The following is an 18,137-nucleotide window of genomic DNA, read 5'->3' on the forward strand; positions in this document are numbered from 1 at the left end:
AAGGGATTAAGTGTGTTCCCTTAGCATGTTCTAACTGTAGGGGGATGGGCTCACTAGAACATGAAAGAGATCACTGCCCCTGATCACTGGGAGCAGTAGATCCCTGTCATGTTACTAGGCAAAACAGGGAAATGCCTTGTGTACATAGGCATCTCCCCATTCTGCCTCTCCATGCCACGATCACGGGCCACCAGTGGACATCGAGTCCGCGGGACCCGCAGGCACACTCCAGGGGCACACACCTGCTAGCCGCCAAAGACAGAATGACGTACAGGTACATTGTTTTTCTCACCTGTGCCACTTTGCCAATGTATATCGGCGTGAGCTGTTTGGCAAGTGATTAAAGGAGAAGCTTTGAAATTCATAAAATTAAACACACATACTTCTATTCTGCAGCATCGGTGTGATTCTGCAGCTGTCCCACATTGGCTTTAAACCGGAGAACTAAATTATTACATGACCACTGACTGCTCAGTACTCGGTCTGCTTAGAGCATAAAACAGTGACTGTCAGTCACCTCTCTCCACTCTGCTTGCTGGAGTGCCAATCTGGGGAGCAGGGTTGCCAACTTTTAGTAAATTTACGAAGCGTTAGTAAAATACATAATTTTTGGCATCTGTCCATGAATGTCCATTATGGACATACAGACTGCATGTATGTAATGGATATTCATGGATAGTTGCAAACATTCCAGATTTTACTAACTGTTCATACATTTACTGAAAGTTGGCAACCCTGCTGGGGAGGGTGAATGAATGAATGAATGAAAAACTTATAAAGCGCGGCGCATGCAAACTAAATCGCTTCTGGGCGCTAGTTGTTCGTGTCTCATGACATCAAAAGAGCAGAGTTTTGATCTGTCTTCTGAAAGTCAGGTGGTTTTCCTCCAACCGAATGCTGGTTGGTAAAGCGTTCCATAGTCTAGGACCCTGAAAAGCAAACCTTCTTTCTCCTTTGGACTTGTATTTGGTTTTTGGTACCCTGACCAGATTTTGGTCGGTGGATCGCAGAACGCGATTCGAATTGTGAGGTTCTATCTTGTCGCAAAGATATTGCGGAGCCTTCCCATGGATGCACTTATGTGTCAGGCAGAGTGCTTTAAATGCAATTCTGTCTTTTACTGGCAGCCAGTGAAGGGTTCTCAACGAAGGTGAGATTGATTCCCATTTTTTTTCCCAGTCACCAGTCTGGCGGCCGTATTCTGAACGACTTGCAGACGAGCAATTTGGTACTTTGGGAGTCCGAGGTACAGGGCGTTAGCATAGTCCAGTCTGGAATTCACGATTGCTCCCACCACGACTGCTACGTCTTCTTTGGGGATAAATGGAATAAGTCTGCGTAGTAGGCGCAACAGATGGTGCGCTCCGCTGACTACTGACCCTATTTGTGCGTCCATTGTCATGAAGGTGTCGAAGATGACCCCAAGACTTTTGACTTTGGAGCTAGGGGTGATGATTTGGCCCAGAATGGGCAGGGTTGTCCAGGTTGTTGCCAGTTGACTCTTTCGGCTGGCGTGAAACATAAGGAGTTCTGTTTTTGAACTGTTGAGTTTAAGATAACTCTTAGTCATCCAGTTTTCTATCAAAGAGAGACATTTCTCTAAACTGGGATGATGATCCTTTTTGTTGCAAATGCGAAAATACAGTTGCGTATCGTCTGCATAAGAGTGATAGAGTAGTTCTTGGCTACTGATAATATCAAAGAGAGGGCGAAGATAGATGTTGAAAAGCACCGGTGACAGGGGGGATCCTTGGGGGACTCCACATGACACCGTGCGCTTTTCCAACGTGAAAGAACCCAATTTAACTGTTTGTGATCGGTTTTCAAGAAAGGAAGAAAACCATGGTAAATCACCTTCTGCGACTCCTGCTACCTTGGCTAGTCGCATCAGTAACAGTTTATGGTCTACCGTGTCAAAGGCTGCGCTTAGGTCCAGCAGAACCAGGAGACAAGATTCTCCTTCGTCTGCGGCCTCGAGGGCATCGTCCCATATTTTGAGTAAGGCCGTTTCTGTCCCGTGTCCGGGACGGAAGCCTGATTGTAATGGATCCAGTAGATTGTGGGTATCTAGATGCTGTTGCAGCTGTTGTACCACTACTTTCTCCATTATCTTGGAGAGAACGTTTAGGCCTGTTATGGGACGGCGGTGAGTTGGGTCCTTGGGATCCAGGTTAGGTTTTTTCAAGATGGGCTGGATTGTGCCCTCTTTCAACAGGGATGGCACTGTGCCTTCCTTAAATGACTGGTTTATAAGCTGTGTGATGGGTGGTGCCAGCATGTCGGCACATTCCTTCAGCAGTTTGGTGGGGATGATATCATTGGGCGATGTGCTGTTCCGCAATGCACCAATGATATTTTTTGTGGTATCGATGGAGATCGGTTCCAGAGTGAACTTTGTTTATTGTAGAGCGTTTCTGTGGGTGTTTTGTGGTTGATTGACGGTGGGGTTGAGGGGGGTATTGTTTTGCATGATGCTTTCCCGGATTCTTTCAATTTTGTTGATGAAGAAATCCGATAGTTCATTACAGAACTCTTGGGTGTCTGAGTTGGGGACTTCAAGACATCCTGGATTCATGGTCTGGGTGACCATCTTGAAGAGTTCGCGGGGGCGGTTTAGGGCGCTGTTAATCGCCATAGAAAAATTATGTTTCTTGGCTTTGAAGATTTCTTTATGATATCGTGTTGTTATTGCCTTGTAGATGATGAGGTTATCCTCTGCAGGGCTTCTTTTCCAGGCGGCTTTCACCCTTCTGCGCTCTTGCTTCAGAAGCGACAGCTGGTTGTTGAACCAGCCGGACTTTCTTTTTCGGATGCAGGGTGGTGGGCTTGGTTGACTCTGGCTTTCAGGCTCACGCTGAAAGACGGAGCCAGCTGTCAATCAGGCAGCTGGATGGACACTGACATTTTTTTGGGGATCCTTCCAGAACCTAGAGATTCTCAGTCACATCAGCTGGCAGTGGGCAATAACCTGTTGTAAGCCCACTCTGTGTCACAGGAATGCAAACATAAGGGCATGCTTGTGACCCAAAGAAACTTTGGCCTTATTTCTCTTTAATCACAATTTTGTATTTTTTTTTTAGTTTATACAGTATGGAATTTAAAAAATGTGCATTAGTATATGTGCCCCAGGGAATCCCTTACAAATGGCCATTACTGTGTTTTTAACATTTAAATCTCACTGAAGTCAGAGTGGGGTTTTAGTTTGGCACTGTAACTTTAGTGAACCCTGCGCGAAACAAATCTGGGTAGGTTCAGCTCATCTCTAATTGTGAGCAAATCATATTTATATTCATATATGGAAATTAATACTGTATGAGGAAAAAATCTTCTTAGTTATTGCCTTAGTCACTTGTAAAATAAAAGAGCCTTTTGAGTTTTACATGAATGTCCATTTTGCTACCTAAACAGCCCTGCCATGGAACCATTGTGTTTATTTGCATAATTCATAATTATCTTGGCTCTTCAGAATGTAGATGTATATTTAAAATCATGATTCAATCTGATTTGATTGCTACCACATTGTGTTCTTAGCAATTACCATTCATTTGGCTTTTGAGAATGTTGAATGAATGTTCCACATGAGATGCTTTAATTTCTATGTGTTTCATTGCCATACAGTAGGTATTGGCAAACTGCCTGAAGTGCCAGTAAAGGGCTGTAATTTTTGTTACCATGTATAACAATGGGTTTGAGGAGCCCACAGTAGAATTATTAAAATACGTATTTTTAGTTTTTTTGCTGATTCACAGTACTCCTGCTATAACATACAAATGATTCAAGTAGACATATTTCTGTATTTGGAATTTGGATGAGACCTGGTTCAAATAGGTACATGGTAAAGTAGGGTCAAATATTTAGTGAGGTGGCTAACAAAGTCCCAGCATATTTTTTACACTGCAGATATTTGCTTTGTTCAGAAGTGATGAGCGAACAAAAAAAAAAAAAAAAAACATGCAATGTCTGTGAATACTAGGCTAACACACCTGACTTTGGGCATTTGAGCCTCCTGATATGTTTATACCAATCCTTTTTCCATTTACTATTGTGTCAGTCAAAATACACCTAGGGAAAACAGTTGCCACGGTGCAGAATTAGTAAAATTGTATCCACATTTATTGTAAACAATAATACTTACATCAGGACAGAAGGTGTGCAGCTCTGAGTGCAGAACGTGATGTTACAAGCACTGTAAATGGAACACAGGACTTCTGGATCAGTAAGCCTGTAAGCAAGGGGCTGGAACCCACCAAACACAGAACTATGCAGCTATTCTTCTACAACTCAAAAACCACACCCGGTTGTGAATGTATACGTTATTTTCATGTCTTTATGTGTGGATCTTTCTGGTGGTTTTACAGTATGTTTATGTTGCCTCTATGACCCCTGTGAGGACAAGACGGGTGGCTGTTCCAAATTTTTTTTTGATTTTTATATATGTGTTTTACTTATTTTACTATGTGTTTATTATTTCTATTTTTCTTTAACGGATTGAATTTCCTTACCCCATTTAAGGTAAATGTTTATTCACATTGCCATTCCTTTACTTGTACAAACTGCATGCGCTTGGTAGTTCGCTAGGACAATGTACAGTATACCTGCATTCCTTCAAACTGTTGATGATTTTTGTGTATTCACTTTTGTATGACTTAAAACGTATAAATAAACATTAAAAAAATAAAAAACGCACCTGGTACCAGGTTATGGATGGCAACTACACGTTTCAAAGGCTCTGCCCCCTTTGTCAAGTTTGCCCAATAGGAAACAAAACTTTAAGGCCGACAGATGCAAATAAAAAGTACAAACTGTGAGAGAAACAGATGCTGCGCTATAAATTCTTGGTGCAGCTGGACTACAATGACCAGCATGTGCATAATCAATACAAACAAATGAAAAAGAAGCAACAATGCTAATACAATGGGTATGAAATTAAAACTAGGCTTTAGAATACCAACATCAAAAATTGAATAAAATAAATGAAAATATTTTTTTTATTTAATATATGTACTTATTAATTCATGCAGTGCTTTAAATCTATCTATCTATCTATCTCAGTGTTTCTCAACTCCAGTCCTCGGGGCGCACCAACAGGTCTTGTTTTCAGGCTTTCCATTATTGTGCACAGGTGATTTTATCAGTTTCACTGCCTTAGTAATTACCACAGCAGTTTGATCTGAGGGAAATCCTGAAAACATGACCTGTTGGTGCGCCCCGAGGACTGGAGTTGAGAAACACTGATCTATCTATCTATCTATCTATCTATCTATCTATCTATCTATCTATCTATCTATCTATCTATCTATCTATCTATCTATCTATCTATCTATCATTATACATTCATATCAGACCCTGCCCTCAAAGAGCTTGCAATCTATCACATCTATCGCAAACTCACATTTATACATACACTGGCCCAGATTCAAGAAGCACTTGCGCCCGCGCAACCATAGGTTGCGCGGCGCAAGGGCTTACTTGCTCCGGTGTAACGAGTGCTCCTGATTCAGGAACCTCGTTACACCGACTGCAGCCTAGGATGTGACAGACATAAGCCTCCTTATGCCTTCACATCCCAGGCTGCATTCTTGCGTTGGCCGCTAGGGGGCGCGGCCTTTGTGATCAGCGTATAGTATGCAAATTGCATACTACCACCGATTCACAAAAGTTGCGCGGGCCCTGCGCACGCAAGGTACGGAGTTTCCGTACGGCCACTTTAGCATAAGGCTGCTCCTGCTAATAGCAGGCGCAACCAATGCTAAAGTATAGCTGCGCTTCCCGCTTGCGACGTTCAAATTTTACGTCGTTTACGTAAGTGAACCGTGAATGGCGCTGGACGCCATTCACGTTCACTTAGAAGCAAATGACGTCCTTGCGACGTCATTTGCCGCAATGCACATCGGGAAAGTTTCCCGACGGAGCATGCACTGTTCGCTCGGCGCGGGAGCGCGCCTAATTTAAATGATTCCCGCCCCCGGCGGGATCATTTACATTAGGCAGCCTTACGCACGGCTGATTAACATATCGCCCGCGCAATTTACGGAGCAATTGCTCCGTGAATCGCGGGCAAAGCGCAATATTTGCGTGGGCGCAGAGAAAAATTTTTGCTCTTTGCCCACGCAAATATTGCGCGATTCTACCTGAATCTGGGCCCATAGGTGTACACAGTCTATTGCATTAGGGTGTGCATCCCAAAGCTCAAGCACACACTACTGATCACTAGGGATGAGCCGAACACCCCCCTTTTTGGTTCGCAGCTTTTCGAATTTGCCACGAACAGCCCAAATTGTTCGCTGTTCGCTGAATGGGCGAACAGCCAATGTTCGAGTCAAACTCATGTTCGACTCGAACATAAAGCTCATCCCTACTGTAGACACAGAGGCCACTTGCCCTCTTTAAGTGGCCTGCCTCTCCTTGGTGACCTTCCGAACATGATATATTTTTTGTTTTACAACACCACACTACACTGTATTATATACTGTATACACCGCCTATATGTAATATATATACAGTATATATATATATATATATATATATATATATATATATATATATATATTAATATATATATATATATATATATATATATATATATATTAGACTGTATATGTGTGTATATATATATATATATATATATATATATACATATATATATATATACACACACTGCCTGAAGTGTAGTAGAGACTATACACACTGTATTAGATACTTTATACACCGCCTGCACTATATTGGAAACTGTACAAAGGATGCACTGTATTAGATGCTGTGTACACCGCCTGCATTGTATTAGAAACTGTACAATGGCTGCATTGTATTGTATTGTAAACTGAGTACACCACCAAAAGTGTAGTACAAATTGTACACACTGTATTAGATACTATATACACCACCTGCACTGTATTGGTAACTGTACAACGAATGCAGGATCAATATACTGTACATAACTCAAATTTTTGCTAGCTGAATAATAGTAATGTATTTTGAGTCTATACCGTTATAATGTTTGAAATGTAGAGAAATGATTGCATACTGTGATTTTCATTTTAGTGCCACTGAATTTATGCACAATATATCAACAATATATGACACCATGCAAAGTTCTGTGCCGATGATCACAACCGAAAGTTGTAATACTGTAAAGCAGCTTGCCTACTTGCGTACTGTTATTGAAGAGGTGTTAGAACAACTCCCTCCATTGATACAGGTATGTATGAAATACCAAAATCTATTAGATATGCCCTTAAAGTATAAAGACCAACATTTATTATTGACCATTGCTAATCATATGCAGAACATAAACATGTTGTTCTATAGACAAATACAAGGTCAGATAACTAATCCTAACTCTCTGACCCTCCCATACTATTGCTGGAACATTCTTCAAGCAGCAGGCAGGAACAATCAACCACTCGGCTTAGGGAAAACCTAAACAGAGCCAAAAAATGAATTGAAGTTTACCGGATAATGCTGAGCCGTACAATAAATTTAGCCAGCCCAGGGCAAGGACTCTACAACTAAAATAAATTGTATTGTACACAAACACAATTTATTCCCCAGTTTTTGCACACAATAAAAAAGAGTAAATAAATACCAAATGTATCAAGCCTCAAAACTACCTACATCCTTACAACTGGGGCAAAATGATGGTACCCAATCACCAGGCAATTCTTATGAATGCCTTTACAGCTCGTCATTTTAGAGTAAATCATAAAAAATTGCCCATGAATTATTGCACTTCAACATTCATGATATATAACAATGGTATAATTACCGTATACATACACACATGCACTCTGTGCATGTACTTGCATTTGCAGATGTGAATAGGGTGACGGGGTTACTATTATTTTTTTTTAAAAAATGTGTTAATTATTTTATTATAATTTTTTTCTACTTTTTATATTTTATTTGATTGCTATCACAAGTAGGTTAACAAGCCCTCATGTGATAGCATTGGGCAGGTGACAGGTCTTTTTTGTGGCGACATTAGGGGTCTATTAGACCCCCAGTGTCTCCCCTGTCCTTCACTGCAGCTACTAAAACACAGATCATGCTTGATTAGCTGCATTCCTGACTGTAACACTGTGAAAGTGAGCCAGTGGCTACACAGCTGCCCAGAATTTTTTTTACATGACATCCCTTTCACTCTCTTCTTAGTACACCCAAACTGATGAAGTAGTTAAACATACATAATACACTATTGAATGTTTACGTCACTTAAATGCACACTCTTGTAAATCAGGTTTTAAAAATAAATATTAAATGATTATCCAGTCCCTTAATATTGTACAAGTTTTACTTAGTGACATCTTTTCTTGTTGTTGCTGCAGGTCGATGATCTTAATAAGTCATTGCAAGAGACTTATTCCATTCAAAATGGGACTGCATCAGAACAGCAAACTAGTACATACATTCTCATACAGGTAAAAACGATAATTTCATTAATTGGACAGTATTTACTTTTGTAACTCTAAACAATGTTGTAATAATACTCTCTACGTAATGGTCTTATGTAAAGTGACTCTAAGCCCAAAACCCAAAATGTTATATACAGTGCCTTGAAAAAGTATTCATACCCCTTGAAATTTTCTACATTTTGTCATGTTACAACTAAAAATGTAAATGTATTTTATTGGGATTTTATGTGATAGACCAACACAAAGTGGCACATAATTGAGAAGTGGAAGGGAAATGATAAATGGTTTTCAAAACTTTTTACAAATAAATATCTGACAAGTGTGACGTGCATTTGTTTTCAGTCAATACTTTGTATAACCACCTTTTGCTGCAATTACAGCTTTCTGTCTTTTTGGGTATGTCAATACCAGCTTTGGACATCTAGAAAGTGACATTTTTGCCCATTCTTTTCAAGCTCTGTCAGATTGGATGCAGAACCAATTTTCAAGTCTTTTTATAGATTCTCAATTGGATTTAGGTCTGGAGTTTGACTGGGCCATTCTAACACATGAATATGCTTTGATCTAAACTATTCCATTGTAGCTCTGGCTGTATGTTTAGGGCCATTGTCCTTCTGGAAGGTGAACCTCTACCCCATTCTCAAGTCTTTTGCAGACTCTAATGCCGCAGTGTGGGCTTAAACGACATGAAAAACCTGCGCATGCTCAGAAGCAAGTTATGAGATGGGAGTGCTCGTTCTGGTAAACCTACCGTTCGTAATGGAGTATGCACATTCAATCACGCTGTAACAGACAGAAAATCGTCTTTTAGTAACACAAAATCAGCTAAAGCAGCCCAAAGGGTGGCGCCATCCGAATGAAACTTCCCCTTTATAGTGCCGTCGTATGTGTTGTACGTCACCACTCTTTGCTAGAGCAATGTTTTTGTGGGCAACGTTGTTTTAATGATGAAGTTGGGAAAAACTTCGAAAAATTATCGTGTGTAGGCGGCATTAGAGTTTTTCTTCTAAGATTTCCCTATATTTGGCTCCATCTATCTTCCCATCAACCCTGACCAGCTTCCCTGTCCCTGCTGAAGAAAAGCATCTCCCCACAACATAATGCTGCCACAACCATATTTCACGGTGGGGGTGGTGTGTTCAGGGTGATGTGCAATGTTAGTTTTCCATCACACATAGCGTTTTGCCTGTAGGCCAAAAATTTAAATGTTGGTCTCATCTGACCAGAGCGTCACAAGTCCAGCTCCATCCTCCTCCCTCCTCCTTCTCCTGCTGGCCAGTAAGGCCGCGTACACACGGTCGGACAAAACCGATGAGAATGGTCCGACGGACCGTTTTCATCGGTTCACCGCTGAAGTGACCTGATGGTCTGATGTGTGTACACACCATCAGTTCAAAATCCAATCGGGTCAGAATGCGGTGACGTAAAACACACAATGTGCTGAAAAAAATGAAGTTCAATGCTTCCAAGCATGCGTCGACTTTATTCTGAGCATGCACGGTTTTGAACCAATGCTTTTCTGTACTAACCACTGGTTTGGTCCGATCGGGCAGCGGTCCATCGGTTTGGTTTTAAAGCATGTTTTAACATTTTGGACCGAAGGAAAACAGACCGATGGCCTATACACACGGTCGGTTTGGTCCGATGAAACTGAACTTCGGTTCATTCTCATTGGTTCGGTCCGACCGTGTGTACGGGCCTAAGAGAGCACAGTGCACTTCACACATGTGCAGTAAGGACCCCATCCGTGAAGTCGCAAGGCTCCCTTACTGGCAATAACAGCGACAGCAATCGACAACCCATGGAAACATAGGTGACAATTAGGAAAATTATTTGAGAAGGGTTGTGCTGAACATTGGATTCTCAGTCTTCCTTTCAGAGCAAAATTTTGATCTTGAAATTGTCCACATAAAAGAGAACATGTTAATTTCAATGTATGTTGATAATCTGATAGACAAAAAAATACCAGTTGATATGAAATATTTACGGTTTGTCAGATATTTGAAAATGTATAATAAAAAAATTTGATTATTTGTGTTAATATTTAGTGAGTAAAAAAACTTTATTGCAGTCCCTGGTGTTCCTTATGACATTGGGGAGATTTGCTTTCTTTATAAGGGCTGAAGAGAACATCCATTTCAACCTTTGTCATATTTTATCATCAGAATATAACAGTAAGAGCTGACACTGCTGAATTAGCTTGTGGCAGTCATGATAATATAAAGCCTTCTGCACCTGCTTCTCTTGGCACTTTTCTTTGTGGACTCTTCCCGCTTATGGGCTATTAATCATTGGCAACAGGGGAAGTTGCAGAGCAATGCACTTTAGATTGCAGGCATAATAGAAAGAATATAGCTCACTGAATGTCTTTATTGTGATGTTCAGCTTGAATTGACCATAGTGGTATTTATGGTTAACCACTTAATTGGGAACTATTCCCACAATTTTACATGAACACATGTCTAGGAAATTGCAGTCCTTTCTGCCTTTCGTTTAAGAGCAATAAAGTCACCTTTCAAAACAAGGGGAAACGTGGTTAGCATGTTGTAACATTCTTAAAAAAAATTAACTCATGAATCATACAGAGAAATAATCTATGTGTAAGTCATTAAAATCGACTGGAAAAAACTCTTTAACCTGTTTTGTTCCGCTCAAAAGGAAATTAACAATACTTTCCTAGAACATGTGTACAGAAATAAATCAGGAAAATTATAAAGCTATTGGCTGCTTGTCAGTTGTCATAATTGGGAATAACTTTACATCCTCTGGCAAAATTTGTAAATCACACAGATGTGGCTGATTAAAACAAGGTAAAGACTTAACTAAATTAAATTAGCCACAGGACCTATGTAATTTGGGTAACTGAGAAAATGGGTCCTTCTAGCCAAGCAAGAGTTCTTGGCTACAAATGACAGGGTGTGAACATATTTTCTATTAAGCATTTGCCTTTAGAAATTTCTATTGCGTTCTGTAGGTAAAGTTGAATTTCAGACAAGCAGTTAAATACAGGGTTGAAATACATGCATAAGAGCTGGTTTACCTGTCAAAGGATTTGTGTTTCTGTACCTCTAATTCCACGATTATCACAGCGCTGACAAAAGAGCAAAGTGGGTGACCTGACATTTTTCTACTGCAATTAAGCAATACAGTCAGGTCACTTCTCATGCCTACAGCCTGTGATTTATATTGGCAGCCTAAACCATCTTCTTTTTTAAAACAGAGTTCAACAAACAGTTTTTTTTTATAAATTTCTTTTTATTGAAAGTTTTGACGTAACAAAACATACAGTCCTTGGTACAGCACCAAGTAAACAGTTGGTCAACATGACCACGTACATACAAACAGAGCCATCGCAGATGGCAGTAACCACAGAACTCCCACCCTCCCTCCCCCCTCTACTCAGTTCCCTTCCCCTGCCGAAACCAGCGCAGGGTTCCACTGAAAAACGGATTTACACCATGCTGCTTAATTATCTCCAATCATAGTCCCGATGCACCAGAAGTTAAACATGATAGGCATACAATGTGTGAAAGATTCAGAAATCATTTACCGTTCCAACCTACCCAACCGTCTGATCAGATTCGTACCATGCCCTCCACACTTTTTCAAATTTTCCCACACAGCCCCGAGATAAATACGTTGCCTTGTAATATGGGAGCATAGCATTCACCAGCCCTTTCCAAAATACTATCTCTGGTGCCCCCGGACTCTTCCACTTGAGCAAAATAGCTTTCTTCCCGTAGAACAGGAGTATGCTAAGTAACGTCCTATGCGCCCTGGAAGGGACCACCTCCTCTACCAAACCCAACAGACAAACACTAATTTCTCTAGGTATAGGTACCCCCAGCACTCCCTCTATGCATGATGTGACCCCAATCCAGAACTGCTGAATCTGTGGACAGTCCCAAAACACGTGATGTGCGTCTGCTGGTGAAAAAGTGCACCTCCAACACTCAGGTGGCACCGACGGGTAAATCGCTGCCAGTCTGGCCGGGGTGTAATAGCTTCTATGTAGGAATTTAAACTGAATAAGTCTATCCCGAGCCGCCACTAGATATTTAAACGGAAGATCCCACATGTCATCCCACTCCTCCCCTAGTATACCAGGGACCTCAGTCGCCCACCGCTCTCTACATTTTACCAATGCCTTAGGGCTGATTTTAAACAGTTCTTTATATGTCACTGATAAAGTTTTGGGCAAGTCTTCTGTCATTAGGAGGTCTTCCAGTCGAGAAGGAAAAGATGCAACTGTCTGTGTTTCAAACTGCGTCTGGAATGCGTGTCTCAGTCTCAGATACCGGAAGAATTGTGTGTTAGGAAGGTCATGCTTGGCCTTAAGTTGGTCAAAAGTTAGAAGTACCCCATCCCGTGTAATGTCCTTAAGTTGTTTAATCCCTTTACCCGCCCATCCTGCAGCATCGTCAAATTTGTAGAATTGCTGGAGCTTCGGGTTCATCCACAGGGGAGTCAAGGGAGAGACCCCCGTGTAGCTGGGACAGGCCAATTTCTCCACCTCTACCCACGCCTTAACCGTGGCCTTCATAGACTCTGTCAGTGGGAGGTACTTTCCTGTACCCCGATGTATTGCCAACCGAAGGGACTCATAGGAACCCAAATGGGCTGCCTCAAGTATGGTAGCCGAATCCCCCGCGTCTGAACTCAACCATCTATGTACAAAAACTAATTGCCCCGCCAGGTAGTATTTGCGCCAGTCAGGCAACGCCAGCCCTCCCTGACCCCATGGTTCCTGCAAAACCTTCAACCCCAGCCTGGGTGTTTTCGGCGCCCAGAGAAACGTGGTAGTGATACTATCCAACTTCCTGAAGAAAGACTTCGGTATCCATACCGGAGCATTCCTCAGAAAATAGAGTATAACCGGGAGAATCTTCATCTTCAGAAGATTAACCCTGCCAATCAGCGAGAGAGGGAGTTTCTGCCAAGTTACTGCTTTTTGTTTAAAGAATGCCAAAAGGGGGAGTAAGTTAAGAGACATATAATCCATCACACTCGCCGTTACCTTCACACCCAAGTAAGTTATCTGTGTAACCCACTTTAGCGGTAAGTTGGGATTCGCCTTTTCCCTAGCTCCCTTATCCAAAGGTAGAATGGACGATTTGCCCCAGTTGACTTTCAGTCCCGAATATGTAGTGAAGGTGTCCATGACAGCCAGAGCAGTGACCAACGAGTCCCCCGGGTCTCTTAGAAACAATAGGAGGTCGTCTGCGTATAGCGCCAGACCTTCATTTATACTACCTACCCGAATTGCTTTTACACCCTCTGACCCCCTCAGCGCTACTGCAAGAGGCTCCATCATAAGGGCAAATAAGAATGGTGACAAGGGGCACCCCTGCCTAGTGCCCCTCCCGATCGAAAAATACTCTGAAGTGGACCCTCCCATACGAATGGCTGTCCTAGGTGTACTGTACAAGAGTGCAATCCACTGTCTGAAAGATTGACCAAAACCCATGTGCTCAAGAACTGTATGCATAAAGTTCCAGTCCACTGAGTCAAAGGCCTTCTCTATATCAATAGAAACTATTACTCTGTCGGCCGATTCTACATTAGGGAGCTGTAAATGCGTAAAAAGTCTTCTCAAATTAGTATCCGTGGATTTTCCCGGCATAAAACCTGTCTGGTCTACATCTACCAGGGATGAAATAACCAACGCCAGCCTTTTTGCTAGGACCTTCGTCAAAATTTTGAGATCCGTGTTGAGCAGGGCTATGGGTCTATACGATGAGCAGTCCAGCGGATCCTTACCTGACTTAAGCAAAAGAATTATGTATGCATCCAGCATAGAAGCTGGGAGCACTTTTTTCTGTAGGCAGCATTCAAATAAAGTCGAAAGTCTAGGGGCCAACTGATCAACATATAATTTGTAAAAGTCCGCCGGGAAGCCATCCGGACCCGGCGCTTTATGAGGTGGGAAGGCAAAAATCGCCGACACCACTTCCTTATTTGTGATTTTAGCATCTAAAGCCATACTATCTTCCTCCGACAACTTGGGAAGGGATAAGCCCCCCAGCAATGTAGCCAGAGCCGCGGTGTCATACGGCGGTATCGGTGCATACAGGGCTGAAAAAAAGGCCTGGAACTCAGCCAAAACTTCCGTCGGGTCCCCGACCAGATCACCACTACGCCCCCTCACTACCGATATGTGCTCTATGTGATTTTGCTCCGCTACCAGCCTAGCCAAAAGTTTCCCATTTTTGTCCCCTTCCGAAAACAGTGAGTTCGCTCTATGTGTGACCTCCGTATGTGCAAGATCGTTACAGTGCATCGACAGTCTACGCCTAGCCTCCAACAGAGCAGAGTAAGAAGCATCAGTCCGGTCCGCAGCGTGCACAGATGCGCAGTCCTTCTCCCTATCCTGTAATTCGTGAATGGTCTCATTCTGATCTACCCTGACCCTCTTAATAGCAGTAATTGATTCCCCTCGCATCACCGCCTTAAACGCATCCCAAACCACCAGTGGATCAGCCGAGTCCACATTCTGCGTCCAATAATTGTCAACTGCTTCAAGTAAGTGGTTGGAAACCTGCTCCTCCTGCAACCAGCCCGGTGACAGTCTCCAACTCCTGCCCCCCCCAACCGCTGGGAAGAGCAAAGAGACAGAGAGTGGGTTATGATCTGAGAGCCCTCCTGCCAAATAGTCTGCCCCCCCCACATAGGGTAGCATAGCCTGGTTCGCAAATGCCAGGTCTATCCTAGCCGATGAGCGATGTGTCTGTGAAAGATGGGAGTAGCAGGTGGTGGTGGGATGTTTAGCCCTCCATATTTCTGATAAACCAGCCATAGAATCCCAAGACAATAAGTCCTGCGATCCTCCCCTCCCTACATTGGAAGAGTCTAAATCACTAAGTGTAGCATTAAAATCTCCCATCATTAGAAGCGGTAAATGAGCATGCGGGGTCAGTTTCACATATAAATCATATAACATTTGTACACTAAAAGGAGGCGGCACATATACATTAACCAAAAGGATTTTGCGATTGGCTATATCCATAACCACCGCCGCATATCGCCCCCCTGGATCAGTTATCACCTGGTGGATCTTACAAGGGAGTGCCTTGCTAATAAGCATAGACACACCCCTTGCAAATGTGGAATAGGTGGCGTGAAAAGACTTTTGAATCCAGTGCTTACGTAGGGCCAAAATTCTATTTCCATCCAGGTGAGTCTCCTGCAAGAGGACCACATGCGGCCGAGCTACTTTTAAATACTGGAACATTGAGGCCCTTTTAAATTTGCTATTTAAGCCCCGAACATTCCAGGACACAAACTTAATCACATTAGCCATATTCCCCAGCACAAAACATCTCCCAGGTGCCCATCTCCCTCAGGACGCAGCAATACTATCTGGCATGAAACCCCCGCTAACCGAGGACCGGGAACTGAGTAGTAAGCACATACAAGGAAACCTATCCCCCCTCCCCCCCCTCCCAACAACCCTCCCCCCCTGCTATTATACCAGAACCAAAAAAAAAATAAAAAAGACAAAAAAAAAATACGAACTTTGAAGCAAAAAGGCTTCAAGAACACCCAATGTCTGGTATGTAGCTTCAAAACCCAAAAACATTTTAACACCCAAAAAATCAGGTGTTACTGGAAGTTGATCCGAAGAATTTCTCGTCCAACCGTGTAAAAGTCTTCCTGAGTTCCAGAGAGCTCCACATAAACAGGTTCCAACTTGGAGCTATACAGACAGGGCCTAAGCCAAACTGAAAAAAGGAAAAAACCACCACTGCCACCTGGTGGCTGCAAGGCCAAACTGTCAGGAATGGCACACAGCTTTGAAATAATGCATTGGAAAGCACAGTGTCCCATCTCACAGCCTAATAAGACAACATTGTGAAAAGCCCAGAGTTGGGGCTGTAAAAAAAAATAAAGGAAAAAACAGATAGCAAAAGATAAGAGATTCAAACGTGCGGCTAGCTGCGACAGACAGCAGGAAAAATTTGTGCACTGTGACTTAAAAAGAAAGCAAAGTACATAGGATTGTCCCAAAGTGCTGTTGTCTATAGTGACAGTAGATTCAAAATCAAGGGAAAAAAATGGTGAGATATACTCAATACTAGAAAATAAAACATCAACTTCTCAATACTCAGCTTGCATTGAAGTTAGCTCAGGGGTTCCTGTCCAACCAGTCGCAGGCATCTCTCGGGTTATCAAAAAATTTTACGTTGCCTTGATGTTGAACACGCAGTTTACTGGGATAAAGCATGCTATACTGTACATTCTTCTCACGCAGCCTCCTTTTAACATCATTAAATGACCGTCTTCTTCTCTGTGTTTCCGCCGAGAAGTCTGGAAAAAGCATTATTTTGGCATTCTCATATTTCAGCTCCTGAGCCCTTCTAGATGCTGACAATATCATGTCCCTGTCCCTGTAGTTTAGGAATTTCACTAAGAAGGGACGCGGATATTCACCGGGAGGCCTCCTGCCCATGGGTACTCTGTGTGCCCGTTCCACCACATATGTCGGGGGTCTCTCACCCAAATTTAGCAATTTTATAAAGAAGTCCTCAGCAAAAGTGGTGGACTGTGGGCCCTCTGCCCCCTCCGGCAGTCCCACCACGCGGACATTATTCCTCCTTTGTCTGTCCTCAGCATCATTTGCGCGGTCCTGTAACAGTCTCACCACCTCTTGTAATCCAGACAATTGATTGCCCTGTATATGGGTCTCATCCTCCACACTGGAGATCCTCTCCTCTGCCTCTGTCATCCTCCCCCTAATCTTGTCCAGGTCATGTCTTATCAGGGTAAATTCTGTTGTGAGGTGATCTATGCTCACCATGACCGCGGCCTTGCTGGCAGTTATGGCCTCCAGGATTGGGCGAGTGATCGCCTCTTGAGCTGCATCTTGAGCCGGAGGGACAGGCTGAGGATCTCCCGCACGGATGTCCTGTGCATTCCCCTCGACGTGTGCCATCTCCTTGGCTAGCCTCCGTGCACTTCTCGAGGAGGGAGGATTGGGCAAGATGGCGGCGGCTACTAGGCCCGCGTCTGAGCCTCGTGCAGAGCGGGTCTGGCGTTGGCACTTCGGGGTCTGGTTTCCGGATTTCGCCGCCCCCCTTCGCATGTCCGGAGGTTCCCCCACCAGAAACTGGGCTGCTGTGGCAAAAAATCGGGCAGAAAAGCTCCTAAAAACGGATGAATTAGAGCGGATCACTGTGGAGCTCTCACAGCACACGTCTTGCCTCGATCACATCCGGACACGCCCCCAACAAACAGTTTAAAGGGATTCTAAAGGCTGAAGTTTTTTTTACCTTTGTGCATTCTACACATGAAGGTAAAAAATCCTTCTGTGTGCAGCAGTCCCCCAATCCTCACCTGAGCCCCCACCAATCCAGCGATGTTCACGATAGCTTTGGCTGTATGGGGGCTCTCCCTCCTCATTGGCTGAGACAGCAGCAGGAGCACATTGGCTTCCACTGCTGTCAATCACAGCCAGTGAGCCAATGAGGAGAAAGCAGGGGCAGAGGTGAGCCACAGCTCTATGTGTCTTAAGAATGCATAGAGCAGTGGCTCGGGATAAGGCATGCAGCAGTGCCCCCAGGCCAAGCAGCTTTCTCTGTGGGCACTTCTCAAGGAGCTAGTGGGAGGCGGGAGAGAGGGACGCCGTGGGAGGAAGACAGAGAGACTCTGTGGGAGGAGGACAGAGGGACACCTTGTTGGGAGGAACAGAGGGATGCTGTGGGAGGAGGGACATAGGGACACCGTGGG

The 18,137-nt window shown here is 43.3% G+C and overlaps 1 protein-coding gene across 1 annotated transcript in view; it reads left to right on the plus strand.

Annotated features, from left to right (window-relative positions):
* LOC120926622 (dynein beta chain, flagellar outer arm-like) overlaps window positions 1-18,137 on the plus strand; it is a 533,844-nt gene that overhangs the window by 479,022 nt on the left and 36,685 nt on the right. Inside the window, 2 exon segments of the mRNA XM_040336739.1 lie at window positions 7,042-7,198; window positions 8,325-8,417. Coding sequence (XP_040192673.1) covers window positions 7,042-7,198; window positions 8,325-8,417 — 250 coding nt within the window.

This window comes from Rana temporaria, chromosome 2 (genome assembly GCF_905171775.1).
Source record: "Rana temporaria chromosome 2, aRanTem1.1, whole genome shotgun sequence".
Lineage (NCBI taxonomy): Eukaryota > Metazoa > Chordata > Amphibia > Anura > Ranidae > Rana > Rana temporaria.